At 62.4% G+C, this 20,608-nt stretch overlaps 1 protein-coding gene and 1 long non-coding RNA gene across 4 annotated transcripts in view; one reads left to right on the forward strand and one right to left on the reverse strand.

Annotated features, from left to right (window-relative positions):
• Positions 1-688: 688 nt before the first annotated feature.
• JRK (Jrk helix-turn-helix protein) lies at positions 689-8,044 on the forward strand. Of its 3 annotated transcripts, none has more exons than XM_082363993.1 (3): positions 689-1,666; positions 2,495-2,643; positions 4,752-8,044. In XM_082363993.1, the coding sequence occupies exon 3, from the start codon at positions 5,138-5,140 to the stop codon at positions 6,722-6,724; it is 1,587 nt and encodes a 528-aa protein (XP_082220119.1). In that variant the 5' UTR covers positions 689-1,666; positions 2,495-2,643; positions 4,752-5,137; the 3' UTR covers positions 6,725-8,044. The 3 variants fall into 3 exon arrangements, with proteins under 3 accessions (XP_082220119.1, XP_082220121.1, XP_082220120.1); XM_082363995.1 differs by having other exon boundaries at positions 2,514-2,643; XM_082363994.1 differs by lacking the exon at positions 2,495-2,643.
• A 2,973-nt stretch (positions 8,045-11,017) lies between these two features.
• The window catches only part of LOC309614984, a 51,710-nt gene continuing 42,119 nt past the window's right edge, over positions 11,018-20,608 (reverse strand). Inside the window, exon 2 of the long non-coding RNA XR_014236488.1 lies at positions 11,018-12,884. This is a non-coding gene — a long non-coding RNA (uncharacterized lncRNA). The remainder of the gene's footprint in view (positions 12,885-20,608) is intronic.

A 20,608-nucleotide genomic window follows, 5' to 3' on the forward strand; every position in this document is an offset into this window, starting at 1 on the left:
TCTGGGGGGCGCAAGAGATCCGGTGCCCACAAGGTGGCAGCAGAGTGCCATGCGGGGATGAAGCCGGCCTCCCTGGGGTCAACCTCACCAATCCCGGAAACCCCGCTGGCTAAGGGCCCTCCAGTCCGCTGGGGGCAAGGGCAGAAGCCAGGGCCAGGGAAGGCAACAGCGGGTTCAGGGCGGCCTGGGGGGAGTGAGCAGAGGCCAGACGCTGCCTGGATGTGGAGGGCAGAGCGTGGGGGTGGGGGGACAAAGAGTCAGGGATGACTCCGTGTTTTTGGCCAGAGCGATGGAGACGTGGAGCTGCAACTCACTGCGGTGGGTGGTGTGAAGCTGGAGCCCGGCCGGGGGAGGAGTGCGAGTCCAGGTGTAGAAATGCCGGCTCGAGGGTTAGAAGGCTACGTACGTCGTACGTCGGGACGCTGGGTAGGGCACAGGCGGCTAGAGTTTGCGGGCAGGGTCCTGGCAGGAGGCATAAACTTGGGAGCTGCCTGCCTTTGCTGGTAGGCACAGCACGAGACTGGAGGAGATCCCATGAGGGGGCGTGGACAGAGAGGAGAGAGCGGAGGGGTGAAGCTGGCCCGTTGGGAATCATTAGGGGAAGGTGAGGAAGGAGGGCCAGGGGTGGTCGTGTCCTGGGAGCCAAGGGAAGAAGGTGAACAAAGAGGGAGAGAACTATGAAAATCTATCCTAGTTCCCTGTTGCTGCTGCAACAGATGACCATAAACTGGGCTTAAAACAACACACATTTATCATCTTACAGTTCTGGAGGTCAGAAGTCTGACACGAGCCTTACGGAGCTAAAAATCAAGGTGTCCACAGAGCTGGTTCCTTCTGCAGGCTCTTCTCCGGCTCCTGCAGGCCCTGCATTCCTTGGCTGGTGGCCCCTTCCTCCATCTTCTAGGCGCACACTCCATCCTGCGTCTGCTGTCACATCTCCTTTTCTCCCTCTGCCTGCATCCTCACATCCTTCTCCGGCTCTGTGCCTCCTTCCTCCCTCTTATGAGGACCCTGTGATGACACCGGGCCCATCCTCATAATGGGGATAATCGCCCATCTCAAAAATCGTAACTCAATTGCATCTGCAAAGTCCCTGATGCCATGTGAGGTGACCCAGTCACAGGTTCTGGGGATTCGAGCTTGGACATCCTCTGCCCCTCATGCAAAATACATTCACCCCATCCGAAGGTCCCCCAAATCTCAACCCATTACAGCATCAACTCAAGTCTGAATCTCATCCAAGTCTCCCCAGCTCGGAAGTTTCAAATCTCATCATCCAAATCATCTAAATTAGGGGTGGATGAGGCCAGGGAGGAGGAAAACAGCGTTGCCGGTGGACTTCGCAAAGGGAGGGGCTCAAGCACTGCCTTCCTCCGTCAGGAACGTCCCCACCCGAGGCCTCCCGGCCGGGGGCGCCGGGCCCACCCTGCCCTGCTGCCACCCCTGCCCAGGACAAGAGCCCCCGCCTTTTCGGCCCAGAGATGCACCCATCTCCGAACCCGAGCCTACGGTCACCGCGCGCCCGCCGCCACCCGCGGAGCCACAGAAACGCCGAGTCCCCCGGGCCGCCTAGAGCGTCCCGGAAGTGGCTGGGGGAAGGCGGAGCGGCGCGGACCGGCGGGGGGCGGGGCGCTTCCGGCCGGCGGTGGCGGCTCGGGGTCTGCAGGTGAGTGGGGTCCAGGCCTGCGGGGGTGCCGGGCGGGCCGCTGGGGCCCGGGGCCGAGCTGCTGGTGCGGAGCCTCCCCGGGGCCCCCGAAACCGAGCTGGTCTCTCCGCAGCCTCCCTCCGAGCCTGGCCGGTGCTTCCCCCTGAGGAAGGACCAGCCCCCGAGGTCCCTTCGCCAGGAAGGAGCCGGCCTGAGACCTGGCCGCTTTCTTTTCTTTTTGGTTTTTGCTTTTCTGCCCCAAACGTGGTCCCCGGCGTTAGAAACGCTATCAAAACAAGCCTCTCCCCTAACCCGAGCCGCCCCCCTGCTTCGGGCTGCCCACGGCCCCGCACCTGCGCCCACGAAGGAGGGGTCTGCGTGGGTAACTAACTGCCCGCCTCCCCTCTCTGCAGGGTGCGCACCCCCATGTCCGCCCCTGACCCAGGACCCCTCCCCAGTCCCTCTTGCCCTTCAAGACTTAATCCAGCCCTTCCTCGGGCCGGAACACTTATGTCTGGAGTATTTTTCCTGATAGTCGCCCCGCTCCCTACACACGCCCTTGCGCACTACTGGCTACTGCCGAGGAAACGTGGTTTCTCACATTCTCCTCCTAAATTCCTCAGGCTCTTCTCTAAGGACGAGCATCTCCCCGCCTGCAGGAAGGGGCAGAATGCAGGTGGTGCCCCACTCTTCTCTCTCCTGCCCCAACTCTGCCCCCTCCTACCGTCCCCTATGGCCCAAGAGGGTATCAGTGGCAAGGCTGCAAACCGTCTTAATTTTTTGGCCGTGTTGTTTCCTTTTGGTTTAAGAAATTGTCTCAGAAGTAATATCTGAATTTCACTTTTAAAGGAAGTTTTTGTGTCTCCAGCGGGACCGGTGTTTCCATCTCCCTTGTATCAGGCTCAGCCGTGAGGAAACGTCCGCAGTGGGCCCGTGTCTGGCGCTGAACCTCCTCCCGGTGCCGCGTCCGGCCCTTCCTCCTTCCTTTTGTGCTTAGAGTAAGTCCCTCGCAAGTGACCGGGGGTCCCCTGTTTCCTCCTGGTTTGTACGGTGGTTTTATATTGAATGTTTCCTTAAGGATGGATTATGGCCTTTAGTTCTCTCTGCTTTCCACAGGGCCAGGCAGTCCACAATCACACTGTCACCCAGTAAATATTGCGTTGGCCGAAAAGGTCGTTCGGGATTCTCCGTAGCATCTTATGGAAAAGCCTGAGCAAACTTTTTAGCCAACCCAATAGGATGAAAATAGGTCCCAGCAGGCCCAGCACCCGCACTTTGCAGACCAGGAGACTGACTCAGAAGGGTGAAAGGAGGTACCTTGGGCTGGCTGCTGACATGCCTAGGGTTTGTCTTTGGGACTCTTGCTACATCTGAATAAACTTCATTTCTGTTGAGCTGTGGTCTCAAGGGGCTACCTTTTTATGTCCCACACGTGAGTAGTCCTGTGGCCTCACCTGTGGCGTGAAGTTGGACAGAGCCGAGTGTGAGGGTTTGGGAGGGAGGTGAGGTGGGAGTTGCTGCCTTTCCGCGCTGGGACCTGGCGACGGATGCCGTCAGCTGCCTGTGGTGCTGCCTCGGTGACTGGCAGTCCCGCCCGGGTGAGAGGGGCGCCGGGGACACAGCTGGCCTGTGGTGCTGCCTCGGTGACTGGCAGTCCCGCCCGGGTGAGAGGGGCGCCGGGGACACAGCTGGCTGTGGTGCTGCCTCGGTGACTGGCAGTCCTGCCCGGGTGAGAGGGGCGCCGGGGACACAGCTGGCCGGGACGGAGACGACAGGACTCGTGGCAGACACGCCACACAGCCCGAGCAGAGCAGCCAGGGCTGGTCAGTGTGGGGATAACAACTCTTCGCTCCTCAGGGGCTGGAGGAAGTTGGCGTTTTACCAGGTGACATGTGACAGGGCTGTGACTCTCACAGGCTGCCCAGGTCAGCCAGGACCGTCTGCTAAGTCCTACGTGTCTGCTCCACGGAGCAGGGAGGGGTGGGGGGCGTTTGGGGAAATTGTCATAAAGGGATGGACATGACCAGCTGGAAGGGACCGTAATGACCCAGATCTTTATGAGGATGAAAGACGAGATGATGAGGAAAGACAAGTTAGACCAGAGCTGTGGGGTTTATATAAGTCACTTTCCTTTATGTTCTCTTACTAGCTTTAACCAAAGACGTGTATGTCAACTTAAACACGAAGTTTACTACTTACAAGGATACATAACTGATGCAGGAAGACCACCCTGCTCCCAGCGGGGCCAGAAGACAGTTCTCATGTTTTTGTTTCCAGCATGAATTAGTAATTTATTCATAGGGTGTTCTCGATCAACAAGTATTCAGGAAGCCCGCCCTGGCCTGGCCCTTTCCAGTGTCCTGTGTGTGTGTAATGGAGGGAGGGTGCGTGTGAGTGTTGTTTGCACACTCACGTGTGACTGCATCCAGAGGCGTCCTTGGCGTCTGAGCGTGTCGCTGTGGGGACCAGTAGCTGAGAGACTGGCAGCCCCTCCCAGCTCTGGGAGGAGCCCGAGGCCTACCAAGGCCTGGTTTTCTAGAAGCAGTTTGGGGCCTGCTGTCAAAGCGAGGGTTTGAGGGGACCTTGTTTCAGAAGAGGTTTGCAGGCTCCTCAGCCCCGGAAGTCTAGAGGAATCCCTGCCCCTCGCAGCACCTCCATCCCCTGCCTCGGCCGCCCTCGAGGGAACAAGGGCTTTGTGAAGGTGGATAGGTCAGGTGGGCCGAGAGCAGCTACAGAGGGAAGGTTGGTTCTGGAGGTGGGACGTGGCTCTCAGGTCGCCCAGCGTCTATGGCTTCCTTGCTTCGTTCAGTGGCATCGCCCTTGGCGTTTTTCCCGGGAGGCCAGGTTGCTTCCAAGAGAGCCACTTTTAATTTGGAGCCGTAGCGAGCGACTCCGAGGTCACCTGTGGAAGCTGAGACGAGCCAGTGTGCCCAGCGCGCCAGGCAGGCCTCTTCCCTGCGCCACCTGCCGGCCAGCTCGCGTGTTCGTCGCCTCCACCACACCGCCCCCTGCCGCTCCCCAGCACGTCGAAAGTAACAATGTGCCTATGGTGGCCGAGGAGCGTGCCCCCGTAACGTTTTTCTTTCTTCCCCCTTTTGCTTTCCAGCTGCTAAAGCACCATGTGCGTGAGAGAGGCACCCACGGCTCAGACGGTGAAACCTCGATTTGCCGGAAACCAGCTTCCGGGGCCCCTTTACCCTCCGGTCCGTGTTTGAGGGGAGAAGCTGCCACCGTCCCTGCAGAGAAGGCTGGAGGTTCCAGCCGTGGAAGACTAGGGCGGCTGACGCTGGTCCCCCCTGCAGAGAGGGCCGGGAAGCTGCCGGAGCCGGGAAGGGGCCTTGGCTCTTGGCTCGTGGTGGCCCCGCGTCAGCGTCAGCATCTGCATCAGCAGGACGCAGGTGGGCGAGGGTGGTGGGAGGGGAGGGAGGGGTGGAAAGGCCTCCAGTACTGGCTCAGGCGCGACCCCTGTCGGCCGGGCCGAGCCCCCTCCTCATGGCCTCCAAGCCGGCTGCAGGGAGGAGCCCGGGGGAGAAGCGCAAGAGGGTGGTGCTGACCCTGAAGGAGAAGATGGACATCTGCCGGCGCCTGGAGAAGGGGGAGAGCAGGAAGGCGCTGATGCAGGAGTACAACGTGGGCATGTCCACCCTGTACGACATCAGGGCCCACAAGGCCCAGCTGCTCCGCTTCTTCGCCAACTCCGACTCGGACAAGGCCCTGGCGCACCGGCGCACGCTGCACACGCCCAAGCTCGAGCACCTGGACCGCGTGCTGTACGAGTGGTTCCTGGTGAAGCGCGCCGAGGGCGTGCCCGTCTCGGGCCCCATGCTCATTGAAAAGGCCAAGGACTTCTACGAGCAGATGCAGCTGACCGAGCCCTGCGTGTTTTCTGGCGGCTGGCTCTGGCGTTTTAAGGCCAGACACGGCATCAAGAAGCTGGACGCGTCCAGCGAGAAACAGGCGGCCGACCACCAGGCTGCAGAGCAGTTCTGCGGCTTCTTCCGGAGCTTAACCGCCGAGCACGGCCTGTCCCCCGAGCAGGTGTACAACGCCGATGAGACCGGCCTCTTCTGGCGCAGCTCGCCCAGTCCCAGCCCGGAGGGTGGGGTGGTGCCCGGCCCCAAGCAGAACAAGGACAGGCTGACCGTCCTCATGTGCGCCAACGCCACGGGCTCCCACAGGATCAAGCCCTTGGTGGTCGGGCAATGCGGCGGCCCCAAGGCGGTCCAGGGCATCCAGCACCTGCCTGTCGCGTACAAGGCCCAAGGCCACGCGTGGGTGGACAAGGAGATTTTTACTGACTGGTTCCATCACATCTTTGTGCCCGCGGTGAAGGAGCACTTCCGAGCCGTGGCTCTGCCCGAAGACAGCAAGGCCATCCTCCTGCTGGACGGCTCCCGGGCCCACCCGCGGGAGGCCGAGTTGGTTTCGGAGAACATTTTCACCATCTTCCTGCCCGCCAGCGTCACCTCCCTGATCCAGCCCATGGACCAGGGCATTCGGAGGGATTTCATGAGGAACTTCGTCACCCCTCGCGGCACGCTGCAGGCCTTCACCCCTCGCTGCAGCGTGCACGATGCCGTGCTCGACGTGGCCTGCGCCTGGAACGCGGTGCCGGGCGGCGTCTTCAGCCGGGCCTGGAGGAAGCTGTGGCCCGAGGTCACGCTCGTCGAAGGCTCGTCTTCAGAGGAGGAGCCCGAGCGCCTCAGGACGAAGCCTCCCGACCAGACCTTCGTGCACATCCCCGGGCTCGGGGGAGGCGCCCCGGCCCGCCTAGGGGGCGCGGCCACGGGGAGTCCCGAGCTGGCCGAGGCCGGGGAGCGTGACGAGGCGGCCTGGGAGCAGGCAGCTGCGTCCTTCGACGCTGTGGTGCGCTTTGCGGAGGGCCAGCCCTGCTTCTCGGCACAGGAGGTGGGCCAGCTGCGCGCGCTGCGCTCCGCGTTCGGCAGGCGGCAGCAGGCACAGCGGCGCAGGGCCCTCCGGGCCGCAGTCAAGCTCGAGGCGCCCTGGGAGCACTCTGGGCCTCGCGGCGCCCCGCCTCGCTCCCCTCTGCCCGGCTCGTCCACAGCGGGTGAGGCCTGAGGCAGCGGGGCCCGACCTGCGGTCTCAGGGGTCACGTCCCTCAGGACGGCCGCCCCATCGGGGTTTTGCCGTGTGGCCTGCCACATGGGTGCCAGGGGGTCTTCCTGAAGGGCCCACCCAGACCCGAAACGTGCCGGAGCCTCCGGTGGCCGGAAGCCAGCCTCGTGTTCGCTGGCTGAGCCTTGCTGTGTCCGAGGGTGGAGATGTCTCTCTGTCCAGGTGGGGAAGAGCCGCCTTCAGCCGACCAATGGCGGTACCCGCTGCCACTTGACGGGGCTGGCCCTTCCTGTGGCCCACCGCTCCCCTCCACCGGGACTCAGTCTGCTGGTCTGGGGGCCAGCCCTGGGTCGGGCAGGTCTCTGAGGGCAGGTCACCGAGGGCGGGACTCAATACGAATAAGAGTCGGCGTGGCCCCTGCCTGTGGCTTTACAGGCCACGTGTCCCCCTTCAGTCGTGAGCTCACGTAGCAGCACAAGTCTCTCAGAGTTTCTCCGTGTTGCCAGCACATCCTGCCTCTCAGGCTTGGACCCCACGATGCAGCAGACTGCACGCCGACTTGATGTGATAGAATTGCTCCGTTAAAGCCAGCAGGAGCGGGCGGCTGGGGTGCCCGTCTTCCCAATGCGGGGCTACAGGACACTGCCAGTGTTTCGAGCATCTTGGCTCCGAGTCCAACCTACAGGCCTCGTTCCCCGGAATTTCACATTTACAGCCTCTGCATTAATAAACTTTGACCAGATGTTCAGAAATTAGCCTTAGGCGATATAACAAAAACAGTAAAACATGCAGCTGAGCTGCCTAGCAGTATTTGAACTCCTCTTTTCAGCTGTTTGCCCCGCAGTGATTCACGTGGGGAACGCTGGCTGTGCTGGTGGTCTCCTGAAGGCCGATTGCGGGATGACGCGGCTGTGTTTCCTGGGTTGCAGCTGATTCCCAGCCTCTCCGTTCTGCCATGTCGCTCGTCAGCACAGCCGTAGGACAGAGAGCCCCTTATCGGCAGTGGTCGCCCTCTGTGAACGTACATGAAATGGGCGTGCTTTTCTGTGCTCTTCTCACTGCTTGCCTTCAGTTGCATCCCCTTCGTGGGTAGCTGAATCGGCACATAGTTTTCATTCCTGTGTTTGTTGCGTGCCGAGAGCCCTCTGTTCCCGTGAGAGCCGAGGGGAGGTGAGGGCTTGGTCCGCAGTCGATGTCTCTGGTGTTTTTACATCTTTCCAAACAGTGAGGCGACAGTCGTGGCTGACCTGGCACTGCTCTGTGGACCGTGTGTTTCCCGCTTTAAATGCGTGTGTGAAGATTGTGCAACAAGCACAGATCGTTCTCAGAGTGTCGTTGCTGATTCTTTGGGCCTGATCGCCTCCTGCTGCGTTGTCACATCGGTTTCCTTCACGTGTTTGGGGCGACATCTGTGCACCGTGTACTTTTGTGCCACTTTTGGACTCCTGTGCGTCCCCTGTGCGGTTGAATTGCAGCTGCTTGAGGTGTTAACAGGGTCCGATGTCAGGGGCGGCAGCGTGGAGATGGACGGACACGTGGAGAAGCTCCCTCCCCGCTGTCAGCCCCTTGACCCCAGGCCAGCGGTTCTGGAGCCGCAGGACTGTGCTGGGGGGCGGGGGCGGGTGGAACCGGCTCTCCTAGGCCCCCCGTGGGTGCTCTGTCCCCACCAGACTGTAGACCCCAGGCCAGACTCTTGTCCTGCCCTCACAGCCTGCCCCCGTCCTGGCTGTGTTGTGGCCGATCAATGAGCACTTGTCACTGCCTGGCTGAGGGTGTCTGTCCTCCTTCCAGGACCAGACGCTCCCCCTGTGCTGCGTTCTTCAGGGGGCAGGACTCGGCCCTGCCTGCTTCCCTCTCCCCTAACGAGCCAGCACGGGCCCCTCCTCATGGCCTCGGTGCTGGAGATCCCGGGCGGTGCGAGGTTTCTCGGGGTGCAGACTGAGGTGCAGCGTGAGGTGCGCGCGCCCGGGGAGGACCGGAGCCCAGCGGCGCCCAGCTGCCCGGGGATGCCCCCGTCTCTGCCCCGCCCCCGGGCGCCCACCCCTGGGGCTTTGCTCTTCACTTACAGTTTCTGAGAGGCTCAAGGGGTCAGAATGTTCTGGTCTCAGAGTCTTTCCTAAACAGTCTTCGGGGGCCCCACTGGACCGGGTGCGAAATCGGAGCCGGGTGGGAAGGCCTCCTCATCCGCCCGTGCATCGGCCCCTCTGTCTCCTCTCCTGAAGCCCCCAGGGGCAGTGGGGTCTCCGTCCCGCTGGCAGAGCCTCTTCCAGGCCCCCTGCTCACCCTGCGGGGGCAGCGAGCTCGGGCACAGCGGGAGCTGCGCACATTCCTCCCGCCCCAGGCAGGCAGCACCGGTGCCCTGGGACGAGCCCAGGAGTCGTCCCTGTCGGGACTCGGCGGCCCCTTCCGGTCTGTTTGCCCACCTTGACCTTCCCCCTTCTCGGTGGTCAAAACGACTTGGCAGACCCCGAGCTGGGAGGAAGCCGCCTGCGGCCGCACCGTGTCCTCAGCCTCTCCTTCCCACCGCGGGAGGAATCGGGGCGTCCCCGGAGCCGGACGGGCAGCAGGCGTCAGCCCTGCCTGCGGTGGATAAGGGACGGTTCCTGGGCAGTGCCTGCGGTGCCGGGATGCAGGGGGAGGAGGCCAGAGTCTGCTGGGAGGCCTGGGGCCCCCGACCCAGGACAGGCAGCCTCCGCCGGGGGTGCCCCTTGCCTGAGCCTGGCCGAGCAGGGGCTGGACCCGCAGGCTGTAGATGGAAGTCAGGCAGCTGCCAGGGGGCTGGGTGGGTCGGTGGTCCTTCACAGTCTTTTGCTTTGGGTCCGCTGCCTGCAGTGCCTGCTGCCCAGTGCTGGGGGGTCTGCAGGCGCCCCAGGTTAGACCCGTGGTGCAGTGTGGGAGGTCCTGGAGGTCGTCCAGCTGGGGAAGGCTGAGCCTGCGTAGGGGTCTGGGGTGAACCGCCCCGCCTCACCAGTGTTTCCCGCCGGGGCGGGGGCGGGGGCGGGGGCGGGGGCGGGGTAGGCCCTGCCCTGGGCGTGTCCGCGTGGTAGCACTCACACCTCTGGTGGGCCGGGTGGTGGGGTAGGGGGGATTGGAGGGTGGCTGGGTGGAGGGCAGATGAATGAAGAAAGGACGGCAGGCAGTTGCAGCCTCTGCTTGGACCTTTCTCGGCCAGGATTACCCAGGTCGGGAGGCAGAGCCCTTTGGAGGCAGCTCGGGGCCGCCGTCACCAGCTGTTCCTGGAGGGATGGGGGTCGGCGGCAGGGCCACACGCTGCTTCTGTTCCTGGGAGGCTGTGGCACAGGGGCAGCAGAATTTTGGGCAAACAGGACCCGCCTGGGCAGCCCCAGGAAGGAGGCATCCACAGGCACCAGCGTCAGTGGGTTTTCTTGGCGCGTAGACGTGCTTCTGTTTCGTCCACGCGTAGCGTTGCTCAGCGCCTGCTGCGTGCTGGGCGTTGGGCTCAGCTTGAGGCCAGAGGGCGGTGAGACAAAGCCCCTTCCTGCTTCCAGGGAGCGCAGGTCTCCCGAGAAGGGCTGCTGGGGCGGCCGCCCTGTCCGGCAGTCGCTTCCCCGGGTCGCGGCCGCCGTGTCCGTGAGGACGCGGGGCACGTTGCTGAGGGGAGCCCAGGACGTGTGTGGGGTGCGCCACCTGCATGGCAGGCCCGGGAGGCCTGGATCGCTGCCCCTTCCACCTACCACTCCGCTCGGGAAGCAGGGCTGCCACTCACCCCCCGCCCCAGAGCTGTGCTCAGGTTCTTCCCGGGGAGGAGCGGGCCGTGGGACAGAGCTAGTCCCTCTGCTAAGGAGCTGACTTCGTTTGCTGCAGAGTGTGGAGAAGTGCAAGCCTAAGGCTGCTCTCAGAAACCGGACATCGTGGAGAAAGGCCAGTGGGAGGAGGCTGATAGATTTACTGGTGATGCAGGCTAAACTGGAGGCTGTCTGTGGGTCAGGGAAAAAGTCTCAAGCACTGATCTCAGTATCTATTCGTTCAAAGGAGCCAAATTTGACTGGATCGGTCTGAGAAGCAGCTTACGCCCAGGGCATTGTTAAAAACAACAGAGCAGGGACTTCCCTGGTGGCGCAGTGGTTAAGAATCCGCCTGCTAATGCAGGGAACACGGGTTCGAGCCCTGGTCCGGGAAGATCCCACATGCCGCAGAGCAACTAAGCCCGTGCACCACAACTACTGAGCCTGTGCTCTAGAGCCCACGAGCCACAGCTACTGAAGCCCATGCACCTAGAGCCTGTGCTCTGCAACCAGAGAAAGCCCGTGCACAACAATGAAGACCCAATGCAGCCAAAAATAAATAAATTTATAAAAAACAAACAAACAAACAAAAAACAACAGAGCAGTCAGCCAGCTGTGAGTGGAACTTAACAGCTGGCTGTGGGCAGGGACCGCACAGAGCTTTGGCAACACCGCTGCCGTGGGGTTGGAGGTGGGCGGAGCGTGGGCCTGCTGGAGCCCCCCCCCCCCCGAGAAGGAGCACTGGGGGCGCCGCCAGGGGCTGCAGAGGAGCCACTGAGATGACCCAGCCAGCCAAACACAAAACGAGCAGGGAACAAGTCCCAGTACCCAGAGTTGGTACGATACATTTCCTAAAAGGATCAGTTTCCAACCAAAAATTACGAGCGTGCAAAGAAACAGGAAAATATGGCCACATACCATATTGTTACCAAAAAGCAGGCAACGGATACTGCCTCAGGGAGTGAGATGTTGGATTTAACAGGAAAAGACTTCAAATTGGCCTTTACAAATGTGGTCAGAGAACGAAAGGAAACCATGATTAAAGAAGGGGGAAAAAAGAAAGGAAGGTATCAAGTAGAGAGGATCTATAAAAAGATTATAAACAAAAAGTTATTTTAAAAAACCTGGAGGGACTTCCCTGGTGGTCCAGCGGCTAGGACTCTGTGCTTCCGCTGTAGGGGGCACGGGTTCGATCCCTGGTCCGGGAGCTAAGATCCCACATGCCGCGGGGCGTGGTCTAAAAACAAACACACCCTGCTTCTGTGACCATCTTAAAGGAAACTCAGCTATCTTAATTAAGAATAGACAGATGACACCTTAATACAAGTATTTTAAAAAAAACAACAAAAAACCATTCCTCTTAAAAAAAAAAACCCATGGAAATTCCAGAGTCGAAAAGTACAACAACAGATGAAAAATTCACTGGAAGGGCTCTACAGGAGATGTGAACTAACAGAAGAATTAGTGACCTTGATAGTGCTCGAGGCTGATAGAGATTATGCCATTCAAAGGACAGGATGAAAATGAAGAAGATGGATGGTCTCAGAGCCACGTGGGACAATGTCACCCACTGCCCAGAAAGGGAGGCCGAGGCGGCAGCAGCAGCCTGGCCCTCCGTCGCAGTTGGAGGTCGTGGCGCTGGGCCCTGAGCCCTCCCGAGCCACCGCTGCTGTCTGCCGCCTCTCCTACCCAACCGGGCCTACGGGGGGCACAGGCCTTCGCGGGTGGACGTGGGGCCCGTCCCCGTGACGGCCCCATTTCACGGAGGGGTCCCGAGGCCTGACCCAGACCGCAGACTTACTGCTGTGTGACTCCCGGTCAGTGTGGCCACCGCTCTGGACTTTGGGCAGGAGGGGATTCTTGGGCAGTGCCGGAAGGGTGGGCTGGAGACCCCAGGCTCGGCGGGGGAATGGCCACGTCCCTCTGACACGTGAGCAGGCGCAGAAGGCCCATCGCGCTGGCCGGGGCCCGGGAACTGGGCTCGGAACCGAGGCCTGCTTCGTGTCGTGAGCAGCCCCAGTGAGAAGAGGAGCCAGAGGCCCAGCAGGGTGGGGGCCCCAGGGTAGCTCCTGGGGTCTGGGTTTCACTGGCTGCCCCCAGCCCCTGGCAGAGGCCAGGCTGTGAGGTGTGGTGGTCACCCCTCTGACACACCCTCTCCAGGGACGGTCTTCCAGCCTGGGGCCAATGGGTGTGTGGATGTGGAAACTGCAGGGGGTTGTGGCACCCTCACAGACCCTTCCAGAACAGGGGCTTCCTTTGTTCTGTCTTCGGGGGCTGCACAGTGCCCTCTGCTGGGCTCACGAGGGAGTGTAGCCAGCCCCAGCGTAGAAGCTTGAAGGAGCTAGAAGGTTCCTGATCAGCCAGGACTCAGGGATCTGCTGTGCTTGGCCTGGGTGAACCCTGACCCTGGTCCCACGCTGAGCCCTGACACTGGTCCCACGCTGAGCCCTGACCCTGGTCACACTCTGAGCCCTCGCCCTGGTCACACGCTGAGCCCTGACTCTGATCCCAAGCTGAGCCCTGGCCCTGGTCCCACGCTGAGCCCTGGCCCTGGTCCCACGCTGAGCCCTGGCCCTGGTCCCACGCTGAGCCCTGACCCTGGTCACACACTGAGCCCTGGCCCTGGTCCCACGCTGAGCCCTGGCCCTGGTCCCACGCTGAACCCTGGCCCCGGTCACACACTGAACCCTGGCCCTGGTCCCACGCTGAGCCCTCGCCCTGGCCCCCATGTTCCCTTAGCTCATAAGTAGGGCAAAACCAGGGGGCCTGGAGCCCTGTGTAGGTCTCACTCCTCCCCTGGGGGAAGGTAAGAGCCTCTGCTGACCTCCCCCCTCCTCCCCCACGTGTGACTCAGTGCTCTCTGTGGTCACAACACTCCCCTTCCTCCGCCTCTGCCCAACTCCAGGTGCAGCGCGGTTCCAGGTCCTGGGTGACAGTCTCCGGGGGTGGAGAGTGACTGTGGAGCTGACTCACTGCAGGGCGGGGGAGGTGTGAGTGTCAGAGCTGGGCTCGCCCAAGCGCAGACCCCAGCTGGTCCAGGCGGCTCCTGGGGGAGCATCAGGGCTGCGCCAGGCCCCGGTCATCTGGTGGGCAGGCACACGCAGGGACCAGAACCGAGACCCCTCCAGCCAGCCCCATTCGCAGAGACCACGGGGCTTGGGGGCCCAGCAGCCAGCTGCCCTGCCTCTGCCCCTCCCTCCCCAGGGACCTGGGCTCTGGCTCCTCCCACTCGCCAGCTGGGGCCAGTGGCCTCTGGCTGCAGAGGTCAGGCTGTAGGCTTTGCGGTGGGGAGGGGCCAGAGAGCCCGCCGCGGGCATCCTGCGGGGGCGGGGAGCTTCCTTCTCTGTCCAGCCTGGCCCTGTGCCCACTCAGACACAGGTCCCACCTCCACAGGCCCGCAGACCGACACCGGTGGAGCCCGGGGGCTGGGAGTCACAGGCTGAGAGAGCTTCCCAGGGGGACAATGGGAGGCCAGAACAGGCCTGTGAGAGCAAAAGGCCAGTGTCCTGGAGGGGGCGGGACCTGCCTGTTGGGGACCCCTCTGCCAGGCTGTGGTGTCCCGACTGCAGTTGGGAACCTCTGAAGGTGGGGATTGGGGGACAGAGGTGTGAGGTGCGAGGGGCTGGGGAGCGGGTGATGGGCAGGCCCTGTGCCCTTGTTCCCCAAGGCTGCGGTGTGAGCTCAGGCCTCAAGACACTGAGACACCGGCCACCACGAGGGCAGGGGGGGCCTCACTGCAGTGGAGAAGATGGACCCCGGATTTTACGTCTGGACCTGGCAGGAGTGGGGGCCTGTGCCCGACCTTCCTGCATCCCTGGAGTTCCCCAACAAGGCCTGGAGGAGGCCCTGCTCCCCACTTCCAGATCAGGACCCCACGGAGCAAGGGTGAGGTGGCCCTGGGTCCGGGTCCCGACCCTGTATCCTCCAGGCTCGCTCTCCATCTCTCCTCCACGAGCAGCATACCTGCAGCCTGGCCAACAGCTAGGGGGAAGCTGAGGCCCCACTAGCAGCAGATGGAGAAACGGAGGAGGGCGAGAGGGCTGGGGCTAGGGGGCAGTCGGAAGAGGGGTCTAAGGAGGGCTCCATTAGCTTAGGAAGCAGCTCGGGCCCCAGGATTCTCCTCCGAGGAGGGGGCTCGGCTGCGGCCTCCGGCGAGTGGGCATCTGTTCCGTCACTTTATTAACGAAGCGGCGCAGTGATGTCACCGGGCTCTCCGTGAGCCAGCCACTCCACTGGCCGATCCTTCCTAATGACGAAAGAGGAGTCCAGGTGTCCTCGGGAGGCTCTGCAGCGGATTCCACGAGGCCTCGAGTTGCCGCCGTCCACCAGACGCGGGCGTCTGCGCTGCCCCGCCATCCTAGCAGGGGGGCCCAGCCAGCAGGCGCGGTGACCTCGGCATTGAGGCTCAGGCCTGGTGGTCCTGGGCGGCCAGAGAGATGCTGCTGGGCCCCAGGCTGGCAAAGGGGGTGGGCAGCTGCTGCTACGCCCCAGCTGGAGGCCTGGACGAGACCGTGGGGCAGCAGCTAAGGGTTAGAGCTTGCGGCGCCGGCCGGCCTGGTTCAGTGCCCGTCTCCTCGCCTCCCGCGGCCCCGTGTCACCTCCACCCTGTGCAGCACTAGTCCTTGTTCAGTGGTTTCTCACCGAGAGGACTGAAGGTTGGACGTCAGAACACAAAATGGGTATTTCAGCAAACGCTTCGAAGTTCACCATCCCCTCAGCTCTGGTTCTCACCGGAAGGGACTTTCTTCTTTAGTGACACAAAGGTCCTCCCAGCTTGTTTGCAAGAACGGGGGCTGGAAGCCACGCCCTGCCCCGGGTCCGCGAGCTGCCCACGCTGCGGTTGCATCTGACCTGTCCGACAACGCGGAATCTTCCAGACACTTGACGACAGGGCCTCGCCCGACCACTGGGTCACAAGCTGTCATCCCATGATCCAGACACCCCTTGGAGACTCTCCTGGGGGCTGGAAATGGGGCCACCTGGACAGACAGCCTCCCACTGCCCCCAGAGGGCAAAGTTGTCCTTATAGGAAGCAATGGTCTGGAGTTGGACAGTGAACTCCTTTTCTCCAATTAGGAAGGTGGGTTCAAGTGCCGTGGCCACAATAATGAGCACGACTGGAATCTGAGCCCAGGTCTGCCTCCCTCGAGGCCCTCACTCGTCATCAGTGAAGTGCACCGCCAGCCAGAGGGCAGGCTCGGTAGGGTGGTCGTGTGGATGATGAAGGTGGTGATAGTGATGTCGATGGTGGTGCTGGGAATGGCGGTGGGTGCGGTGGTCACGGGGGGTGGAGAGGAGATGGCGGGACACAGTGACAGTGGTGATGGTTGTATGTACTGTGCACAGTGGAGGTGGTGGCTTTGACGTTGGTGACAGGAGTGATGGGGGTGGAGAGGACGGTGGGGATGGTTGATGGCGGAGGTCACGGTTATGATGGTGGGTGTGGTAGAGGTGACAGTAATAGTGGTAGTGGATGAGGATGCTGGTGACGGGGGGTGCTATGGTCTGGATGTTTGTATAACCCCCCCAAGTTTAACTGTTGAAATCCTAACCCCTAAGGTGATGGTATTTGGAGGTGGGAGCTTTGAGAGGTGATCAGGTTATGAGGGTGGAGCCTTGATTTGGATTAATGCCCTTAAAAAAGAGACCCGAGATAGCCCCCTCGCCCCTTCCGTCACGTGAGGACACAGTGAGGTCTGCGGCCCACATCCAAGAAGAGGGCTTTCACCAGAACCCTACCACCCTGGCACCCTGACCTTGGATCTCCAGCCTCCAGAATGGTGCGAAGAAAATTTCTGTTGTTTGCGAGGCACCCCGTCGGTGGTATTCTGTTCAGAGCAGCCCGGGTGGAGGAAGGCGGGGATGAAGGTAGCGTGGTAGCAAGGGTGCTGGTGCTGAAAGTGGGGCAGTGAGGAGCTCGTGGTGGTTTTAACGGTGGTGGTGATGTTGGGGATGGTGGGTGCTGTTGACTGGATTGTGTCCCCCTGCCCAGAGTCATGTGATGAAGCCCTAACCCCAGCAGGACAGTGTTTGGAGATAGGGCTTTTAGGAGGTAATTATGGTGAGAGGAGGTCATGAGAGTGGGGCCCTAACCTGATAGGACTAATGCCTGTATCAGAAGAGGATGATCGCTCTCAGTTTCTCTCTTTCTTACAAGCCAAGAAAAGGCCCTGTGAGAACACTTCAAGAAGACAGCCATCTACTAGCCAAGAGAGCTCTCACCAGAAACCTAATGGGCTGGCACCCTTATATTGGACTTCCCAGCCTCCAGAACTGTGAGAAATAAATGTCTGTTGTTTAAGCCACCTGGTCTGTGGTATTTTGTTGCAGGGATCTGAGCTGACTGAGACAGTGGGGATGGTGAGGGTGATGGTTGTGATGGAGGTGGTGATGGTGATGATGGTGGTGATGGTGGTGATGATGAGGGTGATGATGATGGTGGTGCTGGTGATGACGGTGGTGATGATGGTGATGATGGTCATGGTGATGATGATGACGGTGGTGATGATGATGGTGGTGATGATGGTGGTGATGATGATGGTGGTGGAGGGGGTGGCAGGAGAGCGCCAGGCGGGGACCCAGGCAGGAGGGGAGCAGAGGGCAGGGGCGGCCATGGGTCTGGGCAAGTGGGCCGCGGCGGGGAGGGCCCTGGAGCCCACCCCTGCCTCCGCCCGAGACCTTAGGGGTCCCAGAGCCCCTCACCTCCAGCTGAGGGGCAAGGGCAGCACCTCCAGGGAGGACACCTGTCCACAGGGCAGTCATGGGCCGGTGCCAGCACGGGGCAGGGCAGGCCTGCTTCCAGAGCTGGTGGGCAGCGCCGACCCCCAGGACGGCTGGCTCTACCCTTCCTCCCTCTGAGGCCCAGCCCGGCCTGAGCCTGCGGCCCCCCAGCCCTGGTGCCGGGCCTTCTCTTAGGGGCCCGTCCTCTGATGTGCTGCCCCGCCCCCGCCCCGGGGCCTGATGCCCAGTCTGCGTGGCCAGGGAGGAGTGAGGGTGTGTTTAGAAGAATCCATGAAGTGGGGTGAGGGTGGGGACACCCATGGCGGTCTGGGCTGTGCACCCAGCTCCTCGGCCATCTCAGGCGATTCCTGACTTTTGGGACGTCACAGTCTCCCGGGCCAGCCGTGGTTAACAGCCCGCTGGAGCTCAGCCAGGGGAGGGAGGCGGGGACAGGAGGAGGCGGGTGCTGTGTCTGGATGGCGGAAGGAGCCTAGTGGTCTGTGCGGGCCTCCGGGGTCTGCCCTGGCCTGTGGGGATCAGACAGGCACCCCCAAACCAGGAAGAGTCACAGCACCAGCATGTGGTAGGGCAGGCGAATGTCCGAGACGTCATCATCCTCCCTGAGCTCCCCCAGCCACCTGGCGCGGCGGCCTCCACACCCTAGGGAGCACTTACAGAGGTCGCTGCCACCCCCTGGTCAGGCACCTGCCTGGACACGGATCTTAGGACCAAGGATGCAGAAGAGGGGACGTGGGTTGGAACAAGGCATGCGGGTCAGGTGTCCTGCTGACCTGGCCCCCACCCTGAACCTCCAAGGGGCAACCCTCCCCCATCAGCTGAAGAAACTGAGGCTCAGAGGGCTTCCGGAGTAGCCCGACCCTGGACTTTGACAGTGGCCGACGGCAGCGGACAGTCAGACAGGATCGGCCTCAGGGCCAGGAGTCTCGGTCATTTGCTCACCAGCCGGTTCCCCAAGCACATTCCCCACCCTCTCTGCACCTCAAGTTCCTCATCTGTAAAATGGGTGACAATGATGGTTTGCCCAGCCTGTTCCAAGGTGCCGGGAAATGCTCGGCACACAGTGGGGCCCCTTCTCCCGCACGCCTTCTGTGTCGACCCTCTTTCCAGAGAGACCCCAGAACCAAGAAGGGGACCGTGGCAGGTGGGACCGGCTGCATAATTGGCGGGGTCCGTGGCAGAACAGAAGCACAGGCCCTTTGTTCAGAGTTAGTAAGAACTACGCGGCAGCAACGGCAGAGCACAGAGCTGGAGGGAGCGGACAGTGCCCCAGGGACAGATGCCCCTCGAGGCACCCTGTGGGGCAGCCCAGGGACATGTCGAGCTGAGACCTGGGGCCAGGAGGCTGAGGCCCGGCAGACACTGGGCCCCTGAGGGCCAAAGATCATCGTGGCCCATGCCTGGCATCTGAGAGGCCGACAGCAGACAGGGAGGTGCCCACCTCCAAGGGCGGGGGGTGGGGGGTAGTGGGGGAAGACGCCAGCCTGGGGCCGCCCAGGAGCCTGCAGCTGGGCAGGGCACCCGCGTTGGCGGCTGTGGGATCAGGAGCCCAGGAGAGAGGCCTCAGCTGGACCAGGTGGCCTGTGGGCGTGGACGAGATGCCCAGGTGGGGCAGGCAGCTTGAAGGGCGGGGGGCTCAGGCCCCAGCCCCCAGGGCGGGGAGGGAGAGGCAGCAGAGGGAGTGGAGGAGGGGCCGCGGGCCGGGGAGGAGCTGGGACAGAGCCGGCCTTCCCTGCGGCAGCCCTGCTGCCCGCACCTGCGTGGGGAAGCTCCTTGTGCCGTCACACCAGCTATTCTCAGCCTCTCTCCTTTTATGGCTCCGGAAGTGAGCGGTGGAGGCTGGCGCACTGCGCCCGCTCTGAGATGGAAATGGAAACACAGGGAACAGAAGGACAGCAGCCGCCGCCCCCTCCCTGGCACGGGCATCCTCAACACCCAGCTCCGGGGGCGTCCAGCCGAGCCAGCTGGCAGAGAACCACTCATCCTGGCTGAGGGGCCAGCAACCCTTGGGGTTCCTGCTGCACGATCTGGGCCCGCCTGGGCGTCCAGGGAGGCGGTGGTGGCCGCATGCAGCCTGGCTGGCGCCCAGTGGGGTGGAGAGGAGGGGGCGGCCGCCCAGCTCCAGCCCCCGAGGCAAGCTGCCGAACCCTCGTGCTCCTCCCGCCCCTGACGGCCGGGACCACCGGGGCCACCGGGACCGTGGCTCTCCCCTCATCCCTGACCCTTTAAAGAGCCCTCAAACCAGCCCATCGGCCTCCCCTGCACCCACGTCACCCCACTCACCCTCAGGCTGTCCCTGCCTGGCAGGGCCCCTCTGGGCTGCTGGCACACTTGGGGTATGGGGGCACCTCTGGCCGGACGGAGACTCTTCAGGGCAGGAAGCAGGGGTCTGTCCACTTCATGTGCCCAGAGCAAGCTCAGGGCCTGGCAGTCAGCAAGCAGGAGCACACCTTGGCTGGAGAGATCAAGAGGTAGCCGAGCACACACACTCTTACACACTGACACACACACACACACACACACACGCTCTCAAACTCTCACACTCACAACACACTCATAAACTGGCACACGCAGGAAGAGGCCGTGCTCAGGGGCTCCAAGGGGGGCACGTAAGAGGGAGGACAAGGCTCACAGAAGACGGGGTTAACACCACACTGGGAGGCTGGGAAGCCTTCCTGGAGGTGGTGACCCTGGCTCAGAGGTAGACCCCACGTAAGCCGTGCTGAGCTTCTATGCTTGGGTTTCGAAACTGGGCAGGCCTTTGTGAGCTAAACAAGGAGCGGTGGGCGGCAGGCTGGCCGGGGCATTCCTGTGGTGGGAATGGTGCCCTCAGAGGTCCAGCCCTTTCCTCCTCACCACCCACCACCGTCATCTACCCCCGTTGTGTGATGAGGATGGCGGGAACAGAGGGGTTAAGTGATTTGCAGGTGACACAGCCAATGCCTTGGGGAGAAGCAGGGGCGGGGGGGAAGGCAGGTGCCTGACTCCCGTCCCGGCTCTGTGGACACACGCAGACCCGGCCAGGGCACCTGCCAAGCCGAGGGGACATTTAACTTCAGATGCCGTGTGGGTGATCGCCCAGCGGGTGGCATGCACGGAGGCGTCCTCGGCCTCAGCCCTGTCCAGTGTTCCTGCCCCTCGCACCTGCCTCCTGGCTCCACCCCGAGCCCCCGCCGGTGGAGCCACACGGCCTCCCTCCCTTCGTCTCACCTCGCTCATGTCCCAGCAGGCACCCTGGAAGCTGCAGCTGCTCCTTGAAAAGCCTGAGCCTCTGAGCAGAGGCACGGCCTGCTGGTGCCCGCAGTGCCAAGGCTGGTGGCCCAGCAGGCAGCACGCCTAGGGTCACACGCAGCCCAGCGTCCTCCAGGGACTGTGTGGGGTCACGGTGATGGCCCTATTTCAT

Source organism: Balaenoptera borealis (genome assembly GCF_965194805.1).
Source record: "Balaenoptera borealis genome assembly, chromosome: 17".
NCBI lineage: Eukaryota > Metazoa > Chordata > Mammalia > Artiodactyla > Balaenopteridae > Balaenoptera > Balaenoptera borealis.

Coding starts and splice junctions, on each gene's coding strand:
- JRK (XM_082363993.1), top strand. CDS start 5,138: ATGGCCTCCAAGCCGGCTGCAGGGAGGAGCCCGGGGGAGAAGCGCAAG.